At 44.3% G+C, this 17,742-nt stretch overlaps 1 protein-coding gene across 1 annotated transcript; it reads left to right on the top strand.

Moving 5' to 3' along the window:
• The first annotated feature begins 1,154 nt into the window (after positions 1–1,154).
• Positions 1,155–16,873, top strand: LOC147905611 (uncharacterized). The gene is made up of 5 exons (XM_087380928.1): positions 1,155–1,273; positions 1,773–1,845; positions 15,099–15,276; positions 16,202–16,460; positions 16,626–16,873. The coding sequence occupies exons 1-5, from the start codon at positions 1,166–1,168 to the stop codon at positions 16,818–16,820; spliced, it is 813 nt and encodes a 270-aa protein (XP_087237054.1). The 5' UTR covers positions 1,155–1,165; the 3' UTR covers positions 16,821–16,873.
• The last annotated feature ends 869 nt before the right edge of the window (positions 16,874–17,742 follow it).

Raw genomic sequence — 17,742 nt, 5'->3', positions numbered from 1 at the left:
TACTTTTCATATTTCTAAGTGAAACTATGTTTTCTTTTGATCCATTTTTGTCATGTTTTTGCATAGTTGGAAGCTTTTTTTTTTCCTTCGCTCGGACGCTCAGAAGATTTCGCTCGAAAAATGCTCGTCCCCTTACCACCCAAGGAGCACTGCTACGGTAGCAGTGAAATGTTTTTGCACGAGATATCTAGTAATCCAAAACCCCCTAACTGTTTCTCGATTTTCAGGGTATCCTAGGCAATATAATGCATACGCCTCTTCCTATCCTCTTCGGCGCACAGAAACACCCTAAAGAGCTTCTCCACTTCATTCTAATGCGAGTGCTTGAAGTTCCACATTGTGGCCCCACCACCCTATCTATCCATTCCATTTGAAAGCAATTTCATTGGTGGAGGTACCAACAGAACCCTGCCAAGAGCCATAGCAATCCTTTCCACAGAGCTTGGTTGGGGAAACCCACCCAAAGTGGGCATTCGTGATACAAGAACTCATCAATGCAAAAAGACGGGCTCTAGGGAATAACCAGCACCGTAGCACTGGAGAACATAAGCGTCCTACCAGCCAACTCGTCTAAGACTTTCTAACACGAATCTAAGGAGGAAGCACCTCTTACCCGAATATCTTGTTGAATACATTCCAGTGCCGGAACATCGCACTCATACAAAATGAATTCCTCCAGCTCCACCAGGGATGGAACACAACCGGTAAAAAACAAAATACAACCCTCCTTTCGCCAGGCCCGGTGAGCTCTGGCTTAAGGTCTTCCAAATCAAGCTTGCATGCCACTACATGTCCGTTCCTGGTTTAAAACCACGGCTTGCTAGCTATCTCCCGCCTCGCTCTCCGATCGGCTTCAGCACATGAGTGTTAATGTCCCTAAAGTCTCATTCTCACATACGCACACTTTTTTGGGGGAAATTACACACGCGCTCGTGCGCACGCACACGCACACACACACGGCCAACTACCAACTCAGCCGCTGAGGTGGGCGGATGCGCAAACCGCCTGAGTTGCCGCTGCTGAGCAAGCTGGGAAAGCCATCATAAGAGGCTTTGAGATTGTGCCAAGTGGCAACAAGTATTCATTGAACCGTCACATGTACATCCCCAGTAGTTAGAGTTGCAAAGCAAAGGACGTCCCTCAGGATTCTGTGATTGCCATTTCGATGAAGTCCACTACTCCTAAACAAGCTATCGAAGCGGATTCGAATTACAGATTGCCTGGTCGATACAGCAGCTTATCATCAGCCAGTAACCTTCCTGAATCAGTCCCAGTATGCAATCAGTCTTAAATGTGTTTTCAATTCCCTCACAGTAGCATCCAATCTGTCGTAATGTTTGCAAGTATAATTTCGGGACGTGACGTGTTGCTTGTCCCTTCTGTTTGTATTTACTGTCGCCCTTTGTGAGTATGTTGAGGGAGAATCTCGTCGTTTGCACGATTAAAAGAGGCCTGTAGCTATCTTTCCGAATACCCGCTATCGTATTTAGAATGCTTTGTAATCTGATTGTAATCTACAGCACATTTTTTACCTGCATTGTTTGTTAAAAGAATGAGGATATTTTAAGTCTTACCTTTTGAGTGTTAACAGAATTCACCATCCACAGACCTTTGGCTTCTATGTGCTTCCAGTCTGATAAAAATGATTACAAATAGGATTCTGAGATATCATTCTACTCAGTGCGTGAAGTAGACTACAAGTTCAATTCATAGGTAGTCTTTCGTGTTTAAAGAGTGCTTAACAAAACGTGCAATGTGGGCCCTGGATGCAGAATCAGACTTTGGAAACTTTTCCACAGAATGGCAAATTGCTGGGATCATCTCCATCGGGTCATGAAGCAGACGGTACGCAAGTCCCACTTGAGTCTAGTAAATTTTACAAAACGTTCACAACTACTTTCAAAATACGGATCAAGTTTTGCACAGCACAGGCAAATTTATTCAAGAGACCAAGCAAATGTAAGCTTTTAAGAAGATGGAATGTCAGCGAGTTAACGCACATTTCCGTTCTTGTGCAAAGCCTCTATAACTTGTTCGCATTCCAAACTAGACACTTATAGAAGCGGCAAGTCATCGTAAGAACTTGGTGACAATTTGAAATCATCATACGTACATAAACCAATAGCAACGCCGTAACTTCTATATCTGCATCGCATAATTTTTGCTTTCCATCTACGATTGGCGCAATTAGAAGTTTGCCTGTTCGTGGAAGAATGTTTTATGATTCTGTCTACTACAGCTTTGTGTTCATATTTTTTTGGCTCGTGGCTCCTTATGAAAAAAGGGGAACTGGACTGGCTGTATTCTTTTGTGTTCCTTCCACCAGTCTGTCCAAGCTTTGCTTCTCTTCCAGAAAGAAACCAATGCAACTTTTTAGATTTTGTCATCGGCGTGTGCAGTGTGTGTGATGATGTTTATGTAGAGGCCGAACAAGGTTGGTGATAACAGACAACCTTGTTTGACCCCAATGGTGCTCAAGATCTCCTGTGTCCACCCTGCACCAATCCGAACCCTACCTGAGACTCTCTCATAAAGTGCCATGACTGCCAAGATGATCTCTTGATTGTATCCCAACTCCTGTAAGTGTCTGATGAGTCAAGCTCTCGGCACCATGTCAAGGCCTTGTGGAAATCCACAAAGCAACAATGCACCCTCTGTCTCCGTGCCCTAGCCTCCTCGATGATCCCTCTAAGTGTGAGTATATGGTCCATGGTCCCGTGATCTACCCAGAAGCTTGCTTGCCCCATGGCTTTGAATCTCTGAAGCTCTGCAACCAAGCTAACCTCTGCGTCGAAAACTAATGCATATATCTTGGACATAACATGTCCAATCATAATAGTCCTGTAGTTTTAAAGATTCATGGGCCTTCCTGCCTTGTGTATGGGTGTGATGGTGTTAAGGGTCGAAGTTTGTGGGAAGCTTGTGCAAATTGCTGCATTGAAGAGCTTGGCTAGGATCGGGGCCAAGGGATCTATCCCAAATGCAACGATAGTCCCTCATGATCTTTTGCTCGGTCATTGTGAAGCTTCCAAGCTGTGTGTTTGACACCACGGACTTTGAAAAGTGTGGATGAATTGGGACGTGGTACACGTGAGAAGTCGGGTGCTGGTTGGTCAGGGACATCATACAACATGCGTGCATAGGAGTGCTAGGTTTGGTGTTTGTGAGAGGGGATGGGGCTCTCTGTTCGAGGAACCTCTGCGAGAGAAAGCGCGTGCGTGCACAAGAGGGGGGGGGAGAGAGAGAGAGAGAGAGAGAGAGAGAGAGAGAGAGATGTATTACCGTCTTCTGGAGGCCTCGCAAGCCTATGAGAAAGAAAGAAAGAAAGTTTATTAAAGTCTTCAGAAGACTGATGGGTCTATGAGACTGTGAAAAACCTGGTACAAACCAGCTGTGCTGGTGGAGCTACTAAATGAGCATCCACACCACACCAATGCAAAATGCAAAAAATGCAGAATGGTAGTACTAAGTCCTAAGTACAACATAGTCATGTCGGTGGTCGACTATATATCAATCTCATCATCATCATCATCATCATCATCATCATCGTCATTTGGACATCAGGGTGGATGAGGCAATGGGGGCATGAAATCGGCGATAAAGTGTTGTCGGCCACTCACAAGTGCAGCCCTAGCACGTCTCCTGGTCATAGCTCTGCGTCTAACCAGGGCTACTGTGACCCCTGTCGGTCAGGCTCTGACTCTAAACAAGGAGGGGATGTCCCCAAGTGTGATCTGTGTGTCAACCCTCTGTTTGAGCTGTCGGGTCATTGGCTCTAGCTCACGGTCATGTCAAGGCCTCGTCTCGTGGGGGTCCATGTGATCTGGCTGAAAAAACTCCGTGATAGAGCTCTGAGAGGGATCAGCCAAGGAAAAAATATGCTCCTGTCTCCGTGCTCAAAGTATCCTCTCACTGTGTCTGTCTCAACCTCCTGCATGTCACATAATGTGCATATGTGCCTCTCCCTAGGTAGTCGCTCTGCTCTGTCGCTCTCGATACGAAGTCTATGTGAAGAGCCGCCCAATAGAGATCCTCAGTGAGTGGGGTAAGTAGATCTGCGCGTATCCTGGGAGGTCAATGAAACCCTCCGCTGTGATATGTAAGAAGTGATCTCTGTAGAAGCTAAGCTTCACTGGGAGCTCACACGGTTGTAGTGAAGGGGGGGTAGGACGGATTTGGAGAAAGGGGGATAGAGGAGTAGAAGGGAGAGAGAGAGAGGGGAAGAGGGAGAGGAAAGGGTAGGAGAGAGAGAATGAGGTAGATAAAGAGAGGGAGAGATTGAGAGGGAGTAGGGAAGAGGGAGGGAGAGTGAGTGAGCGTAGGCAGGAAGGAGGAAGGGAGAGTAGATAGGATTAGATGTCACATCAAAAAGTACATAGTAGGGGGTGGATGGAGACCTATATAGTCCCTCCACATTTTCCCCCTAAAGGGCCTCTAACTTGGCCTCTTTTCCCCCCTTCATTACAGCCATCCCTTCCCATAGAAATTTGCTCTCAAAATTTCATATGCGGGCTGTTAAATAGGTGCAGCAAACAGCAAATAATAATCAGCCCGGTAGGAGATAGGGGTTGTCTTGGACAATGCTCTCTGGCTGCCATGAGTTCCCATCCTCAGGGAGTCCCTGCCACCTAATAAGATACTCGGTGTAGACTTTGTTTTGGAGTACGTGATCCTTGAAACCCATGATGCGCTCCGGAACATAGAGTATGTGGCCCTCCTCATCCATAGGTGGTAGCTCAGGAAGGACTTGGACATGCTGTCCGATATGTGGCTTCAGCAAGGACACATGGAAAACATTATGAATCCTGGAGGTCCTGGGTAGCTCCAACTCATACGCCACCTCACCAACTTTGCGAATGATCCTGTAGGGACCGTAATACCGGTGAGCAAGCTTTGTGTTGGTGTTACCCTTCAGCGAGGCATAACGGTTCTTATGGAGGCGTAAGTGCACATAATCCCCTTCTTCAAAAGACAGATACCTCCTGTGTTCATCCGCGTACTTCTTTTGCTTGGCTTGGGCATCCTGCATATTCTTTTTAGCCAATTGGAGAAGGGCATCCATACTCTCTAAGTCATTTCTTGCTTGCTGATTTTTCACAGCCATGTCTGCAACTAAAGATGGCATATCCACTGTGCATCCATACATACCTTGAACGGGCTCATGCCAATAGAGATGTGCTTGGTATTGTTGTAACCAAATTCAGCAAGTGCTAACCACCTATCCCAAGACTTCTGTGTGTCCTGACAGAAATGCCTCAAATACTCCTCCAGCCATTTGTTGACCCTTTCGGACTGTCCATCCGTCTCAAGGTGGTAAGCAGTGCTAGGTGTAAGAGAAGTACCCACTGCTGTAAATAATTCCTGCCAAAAGTGACCCATAAATTTTGCATCTCTATCGCTGACAATCTCCTGAGGGAAACCATGATGCTTAAAAACATGCTCGATGAACTGCCAAGCAACCTGCGATGCTGAATAACAGGTCTTAGTGGGTATGAAATGGGCCTGCTTTGTCATTCTGTCAACCACCACAAAAATGCTACCCCATCCCCACTCTGTGGAAGGCAACCCTGTGATAAAATCCATAGCAATGTGAGTCCATTTGCCTTCTGGAATAGGTAATGGCTGCAAGAGACCCGCGGGTAACCGGCTGTCCACTTTATTTTGCTGGCAGGGCAAACATTCACTGACAAATTTAACCCCGACACAAGCCATCCCATATAAAGCTCTGTTTGACCTTTTCATATGTCTTAATAATACCCGCATGTCCTGCCATAGGAGATGAGTGCATTTCCTGTAAGACCAGTAGTCGGTACTTTGAATCTGGCACCAAATAAATTATGTCCTTGCACCACAACCGCCCATTATGCAGCTTAAATTCAGCATGCCCCTGGCTCGATGGCCTTTGTAACTCCACAAATATGGAAGCTGCCTTAGAATCCTGCATGTATTCTTCCTAAATACCATGAATCCACTCTTGGTAGATGGTAGAAATGGCAAACAAACTGCAAGCCCACATACGGGATAAGGCATCTACAACCACGTCTTCTTTCCCTTTTCTATATTTGATGTCGAAATCATAAGACTGAACTTAGCCACCTCTTCTGCTTCATTGACAAGTTGGGCTGCGTAAGGAAATACCTGAGTGTCCTATGATCTATCTTAACCTTGATTTTGCTATCGTACAGGTAGTGGTGCCATTTTTTGAAAGCATGGAGGATAGCCAACATTTCCTGATCATACACATGATAATCCAGTTCCTTGGCATCCAATTTCCTGCTTTCAAAAGCAATTAGCTTGTGTTCCTGTCTTAGCACAACCCCTAATCCTTTGCCACTGGCATCTGCCTCCACAATGAAAGTACGTGAAAAATCAGGGCATACCAACACAGGAGCATGAGTGAGAGAGAGGTTGAGTGGAAGGAACCTCTGCACCACCAGTGGATGCAACCACTATGGCAGGCACTTGCTCATACTGAGCAGCCTCATCAAAGTCATGCGATATATCACGAGGAACACGCTTCGGTGCCATGGAGACTGGCCCTGGAGAGAGAGTTCGAATGTAGGCAAGGAGAAATGGATAACAAAAACCCTGCTGTAATGAGCCCCAGAGATAGTGTGTGGAAAACGCGAAAATGTCGATGGAGAGACTCAGAAGAAAGGTCGTCAAAGAAGCTTCAAAACGGCTCCAAACGCGGGCTCTAAAAAGCCCCTAAAAAGAGGCTGAAAGTAAACTGTTTACCCTCCCTTTTTTTTTTTGGGGGGGGGGGGTTCCCTAAGTCACCTAAGACAGTTAGTACAGCAATAACCTAAGACTCCTAAGGCAGTTAGGACTGTTGGTTAGTCTAACCTAACCAACCCATGAGATACTCAACCCTAGTTAGTTTGACCTAACCTAACCAGACCAAACTAACTAAACCTAAACAAAGTAACTCAACCCACTAACTAGCTAGACCTAACCAAACCTAAACTAACCTAACCAACCTAACCCCGACTAACTTAAACTCTCAAATACATATGAAGACGAAGGTGCAGGCTCGGGAGGCGAGATGGGCGACGGCATAAATCCATAGCGCAGGTGGTGGAGAGATGGAAGGTGACGAGCGCAAAAGAGCGACGACGAACTGACGGGTTGAGCAGCTAAGGGCTGAGTGACAAGCGGCGAACTAACGAGCAGCTACCGGCTAATGGCTGAGGGGTTGAGGGCCTGAGCGACGGATGGGTTGTAGATCGAGATTGTTGGGTAAACCCTTGCAGAGCAGCTCCTGAATAGACGGGCTGCTCACAATGGATTTGTCTGGCAGTCGCGTACTGTCTTGGGAACAAGAAGCCCTTTTTGAGCTCACGAAAGCATGTATTTTGATGTTGTTTTCGGGAGACCCAGTTGTAGAGTGGCTTGGCAAATGCTATCTCCTGCCACAGCTTGATGATTCTAAAGCCCTTGGCGATGCTGGCGTCGAAGCTTGCTGGCCTGATTTGTCAATTGCATGCCTAGTGTTACACAGCCACACCTTGTGCGCTCAATTCTCAAGTTCTTACTCTAGGCTATAGGTTGTGCGACTAGCATGTGCGCTCCCCGTTTGCTAGCTTAGCACACAAGTCTTTTATTGCACATAAGTCAGTCGTTGTTACAGCCCTATCTGAGTGTTATCGGTTGGTGGTGGCATAGTATTGGGAAGGGTGAAAGAGCGAAGCAAAGGTGCCAGAGAGCAGAGCTTTGATACCAATGTAGTAAAGGGGGGGTAGGACAGATTTGAAGAAAGGGGGATAGAGGAGCAGAAGGGGGAGAGAGAGAGGAGAAGAGGGAGAGGAAAGGGCAGGAGAGAGAGAATGAGGTAGGAAAGAGAGGGAGTAGGGAAGAGAGAGGGAGAGTAGGTAGGAAGGAGGAAGGGAGAGTAGATAGGATTAGATGTCACATCAAAAAGTACATAGTAGGGAGTGGATGGAGACTTATTAGCCCCAGTCGCTCAAACCATCTCTCTGTGCGTGCATATCAGCACCTCTGGTCCCCTTCTACTGCAAGTGCCATAGAAGAGGACAGTGCTAGCCATGGTAGCCTGCTACACCCAGAGGTGTAGTCCCCATACTCCCTGACTCGATATAGATACGTGATGACCTGAAATGCAGCATCAAGCTGTAATGGGGGTGACCCAAACTCAGCCTAAATGATATGGTGGGGAACGGATGGCTTACCATGAATCATCCGTGATAACATGAGAACCTGTAGCCGCTCCACACGGGCTCACTCTATATCCGACAAGTCTGGCCCCCAAGATGGACTGTCGTACATCCCCACTGAACAGACAAAGGAGTCAAAAAGCAACCCCTTGGTCCGTGGATCCTGAAAGTGCGAGCGGAAGCATTGCATCTCTAGTCTGGCCAATGAAGCATATCCTCTGCTCAAGCGTGCCTGCATTGCAGGTCTCATAGTGAAGATGGGTCTGGAAGAGACAACCCCAAGATAAGTGTATGCTGAAACTATCTCAACAGGTGACTCATCAAATATGAACTGCTCCTGGCACATGATGGCTCGAGATGTATTGAAGATCATAACCTTGGTTTTATCCAGGTTGACCTTCAAATCATGAGACTTACAAAAGGACTGTAGTGCGTCAAGGTGTCTATGGAGCCCCTCTGCTAAGGAAGACAAGAGAGCCACGTCATCTGCGTAAAGCAATATCCGGATCAGCTTCCCACGAGGGAGCAACCTCCCCCCCTGTGTCTGCATCACTGTCTCAACCTCGTCAATGTAGAGGCCAAACAAGGTAGGTGATAATGGACACCCTTGTTTGACCTCGATAGTGCTCATGATCTCGTCTGTCCACCCAAATCGTGCCTAGATTTTGCCTGAAACTCTCTCATAAAGTGCCATGACAGCCCAAATGATCTCCTGGTCATAACCCAAATCCTGTAGGCGCCGTATGAGGCGGGCTCTCGGAACCGTGTTAAATGCCTTGCGGAAATCCACAAAGCAACAATAAACCCTTTGCTTCCGTGCCCTCGCCTCCTCGATGATACCTTTGAGCGTGAGAATGTGGTCCATGGTTCCATGATCATGCTGGAATCCAGCCTGTCCTGCTGCTCTAAGTCCTTGATACTCCGCAAATCTTTTGACCTCGGAATCAAGTATGTACTGATTCATAAATCTTGGACATGACATGTCCAATCATAATGGTCTTGTAGTTCTCCGGGCTCATGGGATCCCCTGCCTTGTGGATGGGTGAGATAGTGTTAATGGTCGAGGTGTGTGGAAACCCCAAACAAATAGCTTCATTAAAGAGCTTTGCTAAGATCGGGGCTAGGAGGTTAATCCCATATGCAATGAACTCAGTGCATAGTCTCTCATGATCCTTCACTCGGCCATTATGAAGTTTCTTTATGACATCCTTTACCCCCCCCCCCCCCCTTAGTGAAGAGGGTGCAGGATGTGGGGCGTGGCATATGTGAGAGGTTAGAGACTAGCCGATTTGGGATGTCATAAAGTGTACGTGCATAATCATACCAGACCTGAGTGTCAGTGAGTGGTGAGGAGGATCATCCCTCTAGAAATCTCCCCCAAAAGTCCTTAGAGTTGTTACTAAATAAAATATTCAGTAGCTCCTCCTCGTTCCGGCGAACGGAGTCTAGTTTCATTCTACGTACCAGTCGACGATACTCACGTAGCGTCTTTGGTTCACTTGGAAGACTGTTTTTGGTTTCGAATCTGAGTTGACGGCGTAAAGCCTTACACTCATCATCGTATCAGCTATTACAAGGTACGGTCCCAGGGGGTGGATAGAGCGGGTGGTGTGAGGGAAAGCGTGAAGGGTAGCCTCGTGTAGTGAGTGGGTGACCAGGGCAGCACGGTCCTCTAATAGGGGTATGAAGTCAATATAAGCTAGAAGTATGTACAGACGACTAGAGTAAATAGGTGAGTGATCGCGGTTAAAGCGTATATCATGATAGGTGGAGTAAGAACTTAGTGGGGTGGAAGATGCTATGCGACGGGGAGTGGAAATGCTAAAGAAAAGATAGGTATGATTAGCCCTTGGAGGGAGAGGTGCTACGGTAAAATCAGTGATGCGAGATGTGAAGGCAGGGGATCCCATGATGTAATCAACAAGCCTCCCCCATGTGGAAAGCACGTGAAGCCAACTGAGGTGGGCCATCTGTCAAGACCATTATAAATAATGAGATCATGCATCCTACCGAGGTCTAATAGGGCCTACCCATAAGATGTGATCGGACCTCGTATGTCAGCCGAAACCCGTAGCATACCTGCATCCTCAAGGTCAATGTCTGGCAGTAGAGTGGAATCATTCCTGAAAGTAGAAGAATGGTGCTTGACGGGTGCCTGTCCTCGCGTTGAAGTCCCCAACTTGTTCTTCTCCGTGGCTAGAAAAGTCAACAATGGACTGATAAAGGGCAGCAAATGGAGATGTCTCATCCTCACCTCGAATATATCTAGCAAAGTGGGAGGTCTCAAGGGGGAAGTAGCAAACTGCAACAAATAGATCTCTGTTGTCCATGTGCCGAATCCGGATCCAAAGCTCTACTGAAATGGTCCCCAAAAGTGTGGATTTGTAAAGGCTTGCTTCAATGAGTTTTCTTTAAAGAAACCCTTTCATGCAGATAGGTTGAGAGAGGTTTTTCAATGTCACCTCCTATTAAGTAAAAGTTGTAAGAAGGATCACAAGGGGATTTTCATAGAGAAGTCTACTCTACATGTGGGTTTCTTCAAAAGCCATCCCATTATGTTCTCACCATTCCTAAAGATTCACATAAAGATTTGTGTATAAAATAGGCATTGCTATAATACTTTGCATATTTCTGAGTGAAACTATGTTTTCTTTTGATCCATTTTTGCCATATTTTTGCATAGTTGGAAGCTTTTTTTATCCTTCGCTTGACGCTCGGAAGATCGTTCAGAAAATGCTCGTCCCCTATCATTTGCAAGGTGCTCATTTTCTAAGGGGGGGGGATTATGTCAGTGCTAGGGTTTTCTTAGATGGTGGTTCTCCGCAGCCAGGAGCCTGTTGCATATTGAACAAGGAACACATACCAAATTCCACTCTCTAGCAGCTGGTTCTTATGATTTGGAGAATACTTTATGTAGTGTTTGTTATTGTATCGTCTCATGTAAATTGATTGGCATATTAATATGTACATCGTAAATGACTAATTGATCTCATTTCATGTTTCATGTGGATATAGGAGTATGCAAGAGTTTCTTAATCTTTAGGTACTTATTTATGTATTAAGCAAAAACATATCATGGAGTAAAATGAAAAGAGGTGATGTTTCGGGAGGAGGTGATTATGAGCAAGGTAGGGTGACAATACCATCCTCTCCCCTATTTCCCGTATGCATCTTCTTCTGGAGCAGCCTGTTTTGCATCATGGCTCCTTTGAACTTTCTTTCCTTGGTGTTACCACTTGATATATTCTCAAGACTGTTATCCCTAGGTTCTACAGTAGGCTTAGCAGCATGACAGATAGCACCACCCTAGAATCTAGTAAGTGTGGTTGTTGAGGAAAGAAGAGGCATGATAAGGAATGTCTCTACTATGACACACCACATTGTTCTCATCTACATCTGCGACATAGTGCAGTCATCACAGCATTATTTCTAGCAGGACCTTCTGTAGCTCCAGGTGTGGTCGCCATTGTCATGATAGTGGCAGAAACTCAGTAGAAGAGAGGATAGTCAAGGTAGTTTGTCTCTGTTCCTGTTCTAATACCACCTTCCACACTGTCAGCACCTCCATATGCTCTAGCTACAGGTGTCCTCATGTGTTATGCCCAGATCAGAGGATCCAAGTCATGGTTTTCTTTGCTGGTGGCAGTTTGGAGGGGTTGATCAATGACTCTCTGGTCGCCGAGGTCAACCTCCCACCACACTGAGACAGTTTTCCAGTTGCACAAGACATTTTGTACCACTCAGCTCCCAGTTAGTACTCATATAGTAGCCCCTGATATGGAGCTCCATTTTAGTGGGACGACAAAGCAGCAACGATTGTTCATTGTCATGAGTTTGGGACCAACAGATGTTATCCTAGGTACGCCATGGCTTGTAGACCATAAACTCATTGGTGAATTAGCAAACTATTGTAGTCAGTGATTGAGGAGGCTGATGATTCCCACAGTTTCTCACTAGAAGTTAGTAGCTGGCTTTTTTAAACCCAGGATCTATTTTTTCTTCTCAGCAGTGCAGTCTTTGATACAACAAAGTTGACACGGGACAAGATATGGTGGCCCAATCCATTAGTAGCCTCTACAGGTGGTCACATCAATGATTCAGATCTCCATCCTTGAGATGAGAAGCACTCTCCTGTAGCAGGTTTCTGTGGACCTAAACTTTGTTTCAACTTCAGCGAAGGGGGCATGCTCCAGGGCATGGATATCTGCCTATACTTCAGCCAAGTCAAGGCATGGGAAGGCAGCTACAAGTGCTGCTATAAAAGCAGAACAATGTAGATCAAAGGAGAATCATAGGGATTTTGAGCAAAAGCATTCAGATTTGCACAGGAGCAGCATCAGTTGGCTTTGCAGAAGAAGCAGATGACAAAACGGGTCAAAAAATAGAACCTTCATCAATAGTTTCAACAACTCCTAGCCCTTCATCCATAGTTCAGCCCCTGAGGCATAAACAACTCAGCCTTCCCTACAGTTTCAGCAGCCATGCCAGCCAAGTAGATAGTGAGTTTAACCCAAGTCTTTCGATGTGTATCAGTTATGCATATGTGGTAATGGATCTTATGCATGTTCAATGGGTTTATATCTCTCTTTCGAGTTAGCACTCATGGTTCTGCATTTTGTAGATAGCATGGGCAAGCGAGATCAGTTCTCATGCATGTTACAACCTCCTTCCACATATGCTGAAAAAACCAGCAGCGATCACAACCATCTTGTCTTCAAACCATCCCCTAAAGAAGAGAGAACCTTCAGCTTATTGATAAAAAAGAGGGGTGGAGGAGTAGATAGCCCAAGGGCTGTCTGTTTGGCCAACCTCGTAGGCTACTTATCCCTTTCATTCAGCTGACCAGAAAAAGAGCCAACTTCCTGAAAGTGACTCATAGTAAAACTGGCTTAAGGTGCTAACTGTGTGTTTTCAGAGCCATTTAAACCAGTATGATGGTAACAACATCTATCCCTTGCATGCCTTTCATACAAAATTGGCCATTGCGTGGTCTCGATAAATGTCCTATCATACGGCTTACCCTAGCTCTCCTCATTAAGGGGGGGCCTACACAAACATACGTCGTCATTGAATTCCGACTGAAAACCCAATCGGAAACCTATTTACAATGCCAACCTGTTATAAGACACACGAATTCATGACACTTCTCTTTGGCGAAATGCATATTATATTGATGCCTTTCCTAGTGATGATGCACCCTCTACATTCCAGGGTTTTTGATGGAGGCCTTCTCCAATTATTTGATTGATTTTATGGCTATGTTAATAAACAAAATGTTGTGTTTTAACAATTGTGAAAAACCATTTAAGATGCCTTGGAAAGGTCTTCCAATGATACTTAGAAATGGCTATATCCTAGAATTCACAAAGTGTGTTTTTAATGTGAAGCTTGGAGTATTGCTCAAGACACGATATTCTAGAAAGAGATCATGAACAAGAGGAAGCAATACTGAAGCGCGTTAAAGGGTAGGAAACTACCCTAGGTGTTATTGGAATAGCCATGACAGTCCTAATTGTCTCAATTAAGACGCGAATGTCATATGCATCTGGATATCTCCGTCACCTTTTCCTCCATTAGCTGTTGGTTGATGCTTACTCCAGGTTTAGACCCCGGTTATATCTTTTAGGGACAGAACTATCAACAACCCATTTTTAATTGACGACTTTATGAAGCCTTTGTGCCACCTATTCAATTTAATGTTTAAAAAACTTACAACAAAAGGCCTTCCTTAGCTACGTATGTAATAAGCTCAAGGCACTATTATGAAGCTCTTCTTGTCCTCCTAGTTCACCATGGTAAGAGATTCTCAACAGTTGTTGGATTTGTTTTCTTGTGTGTGTAGTAAAATGTTCAGACATTCCTCCAGACTTTCATCCTTCCTACTTAAAAATGTTTCGGTCTTCATTTATTGGTAGACTCTCCTAGAAATATAAGCTTTATTGAGAGCTTTCATCAGACCATAGTTGCAGATTGGGATATAGGTGGAATATTATGGAAGATCTGACGCTTGTATTAAGATTGAATAGTTGAGGCTGAATTAGGAGCTTGATGCAACTGAGCTGGATGGTATTTGATTTATAATGAGACTGTCTGTCTTATGAAGTGCTCATCTTTTGTGCTAGACGTGCTGTAAGGAAGAAAGATTCCTCTATTAAGTAAAAAGAACTTTAGTTAGGGATGAGATTTGACATCTTTTTAAAGTAACCCTGAAAGTACATGGAGATGCTTTTGAAGGAGCTTCATTAGATGGCAAATGGAGTTTGGACCCATTTATAACAACTTTTAAGATCAGTTTCACAAACAAGCTCTTATTGCTGGTGCTCTCAGTTGTTTGAACAAGCGGCAAACGGACGTTTGGCCCTATTTATAACAACTCTAAAGATAAGTTGTTTACACAAGCTCTTATTGCTGGTGCTCTCAGGAGAATTGATTTCTTTCATTGCCAAAAAATTTTAAATGGGAGAGGATTGTGGAGAAAACAAAATGTGTCCTGCTTTATATCAAATAGAGGTAAACTTAAAACTAGAAACTAGAAACTAGTGTAGGAATGGGACTGCCATGCATGCCCTATCTTCCTGCGAGAGGAAGAATCATGATTCCCAAGAACTGTGCTTGAGAGTGTATAGACCAAGCAGAATCCAAACCACATCTCCAAGATGCTTCTCATGGTGCGACCTCAGAAAGTTACGTCTACTTTTAAAATGTTTTGACTCTTCTTCTCCTGTCAATGATTGAAATGTGCTCCAATTTGTATCAGATGACTAAGACCGTTCTCAGGTCTCTAGGGAACAGTTTATAGAATTAGGAAAAAGGGTTATGAGAGAAGAACAAGATGAAAAGGCTCAGCCCTGTGGTTACATGAACTTATAGATTGATCCTTCATTCTACTTACAAGTGTGATTGTTTGTTTCTTCCCACATCCAGACCCATTTGGCAGTAAGGAAAACGAATCTTCAGGATATGAAGGTCGAGGAATCTTCAGGATAACTACTTATAGACCTTACTTCAATGTGGACACAACAGAAGTGTGGCAGAGGATTTTTCAGTCATTTTTGCCCAATCGAGGAGGATTTCTGGAGAGGACCAGTCGCAATCCTGATATGTGAGTATTCTTGCTTTTCAACAGTAGAATTAGATGATTTCTAGTCTAAAGATCAGTTACAAAGGGAAGAACGAATTTGAGTACTTGATGGATTAGTTGAGTCTAAACATGAAGTTGAAACTACTGGTTGACCAGCTGAGCCTGAACATGAAGTTGAGTAATGTAAACCAAAGACTGGTAACCTACAATCAGACCTTTTTCTTTCGGGTACACTCCGCCCCCCCCCCCTCCCCCCCCCCCCAAAAAAAAAAAAAAAACCCACGCCCAGAAACATAAAATAGAAATGATGGGATAAATACATTTTTGCTTTACTTCTGCACAGTAGAAGGAAAATAGCAGAGCATAAAGATGGAGGTGCAGAGTATGCTGAGAAAAAAGGGATCCTTTTTACTTGCATGTCAGAGGGTCTCACTCTATCTCCTCATGACAGAGTGGTCATGTTAGAACTTTAGTGAATAGAAACAAGATCGCTCACGTTTCCAAAATTTTGCAAGGAAATATTGTGTTCTCACATGGATCTTAATAAGGGGCAAAGAAGGGCCATAACCTTTTTTGGAATTCAAGAGCATGGGTCTAACTCTGCCCTTGTACTATACAACGATGTCTCATCTTAAATTTTACGAAGGGATTATTTCTTGAGAGGTAGAATCTTGTATTGAAATCAACGGAGATGACAATTTCCAGGTTATTGATGTCCATTGATGCCAATGCAGGCATGTGTGAATGAGCATGGTCATGTCTTTTCCAGACTGTCTAGGAATGCATTTTGGTCTGATAAATTGCCTTACCTTTGTTTATCATTGCAGCTAATAAGGTGGACTACATGCTTGAAGGTGCAATATTGAGGTCTTGCAATGGTTTACAGTTCTCTCCACTCATCCTGTCTTTGAATTGGATGACATGACTGGAGATTCTGTTAATGCAGGTATGGACCTTTCTGGATTTGTACTACCCTGATTTTTGTGGCAGCGGCTCTTGGAAATTATGCAACTTATCCATTGGCTGATAAATCGTGGCGACTTGACATAAACAAGGTCAACTGGGCAACAGGGCTATTCTATGGCTACACATCTTTACTGCCAGTGGCTATCTATTTCCTGCTGAAATACCTTGATGTATCATTGGGCATCGTTCAGCTTTGGTGCTTGTATGGCTATTCCCTTTTTGTTTTCATCCCGGCCTCGGTACGAATTCTGCTCTGCGCTTTTCCCCCTCGGTGTGGGAAGGGGGGGAGGTTGGGGTTTGATTTTTATGTATTGATGCTTTGAGAGGGGACTAATTTTTTCCCTGCTTGAAGCTTAACTCTTTTTGCGTTCTCCTCTTTTTCATTATTCATTGCCAATGTGCAGGTTCTCTCAATTATTCCTGTGGAGGAATTCAGATGGGTAATTATAGCCATGGCGGGATTATTGTCAGCATCTTTTGTGGCCTTCAACCTGAAATCTCACATAGGTGTAAGCGAGTGGTCAGTTTATGTTGTAGGTGGGTCCTTTGTATTGCAATGCTGTTTGGCACTATTTCTGAAGATTATGTTTTTCCATTAAGTTGATCTTGTAGGTCACAAATAGTTAGGATAAGATGACACATAGATCTTCATGAGGAGCTCATTTAAGGTTTTCATGCATGAAATCCTCTCAAAGCTTGCTTGTAATTTTTTTTTAATCTCAATAAAAAAGCAAAGAAAACCACTTTCCAAGATATGCCTTATTTAGAGCTGTTGTGTGCTTCAGAAGATACTACTGCTACACCAGTGGGGTATGACATTCTTGTTACAGTCAGTGCATGTTTTTACACTAGATTCTTGTGAAAGGGAACCTTCAATATGATTGTTCTCCAAAGTACGTTTCATATTTTGTAGTACTCACCTTACATACACCTGAACAATTTGATTGTACTTTTGATATTGCTGTGGGTAATATGTTTTTTTCTGATTTGCCCATTTTCCAGATACTGTGCAATGAATATAAGATGTCGAAGTTTCGTATGTATAATTTTCAGCACCATATATGATTTTAAATGAGTGTAGACTAAAATGTGCTGAAGGGCAAAAAGTTGATGGTCTTTAATGAACATTCAGACGTTGTGTTTGGAACCGTATGTGTTTTTTGTCTCTTTTATGTGTTAGCCATGCTTTGCTCAATGGTCATGCGTGTGGTATTCGGGCATCAGGGCTAGCTTTGAAGTGAACTGGAAAAGGATGTCAGGCATGTGCCCTTGTTCCCCAGCCCTTTTGGGAGAGGTGTCCTCTCTTTTTGTATTAGGTGTTTTAAAAAAAGAACTCACATATTTGTTCACCATGTTTAATGGCTGTTGGTGCTGAAGCTCCGGTCTTAGGATTATGTTTTCATTTGTGTGATATGATGGGAAGAGAACCTGCTAAGTCAGGCATCCAATCATAGAGCACCATTTATGTGACGTGGGATCATGTCTGAAGTGTCCCCCTTTCTATTCCCTTTTTCTCTCGCA

This window comes from Dipteris shenzhenensis, chromosome 1 (assembly GCF_047967505.1).
Source record: "Dipteris shenzhenensis isolate YYH24624 ecotype China chromosome 1, Dip_SZ_1.0, whole genome shotgun sequence".
Lineage (NCBI taxonomy): Eukaryota > Viridiplantae > Streptophyta > Polypodiopsida > Gleicheniales > Dipteridaceae > Dipteris > Dipteris shenzhenensis.
This window is presented reverse-complemented; position numbering and strand designations above follow the sequence as displayed.

Coding starts and splice junctions, on each gene's coding strand:
- LOC147905611 (XM_087380928.1), top strand. CDS start 1,166: ATGAAGTCCACTACTCCTAAACAAGCTATCGAAGCGGATTCGAATTAC. Junction 1,274..1,772: donor ACCTTCCTGAATCAGTCCCA/GTATGCAATCAG, acceptor CCCTGGATGCAG/AATCAGACTTTGGAAACTTT. Junction 15,277..16,201: donor ACCAGTCGCAATCCTGATAT/GTGAGTATTCTT, acceptor CTGTTAATGCAG/GTATGGACCTTTCTGGATTT.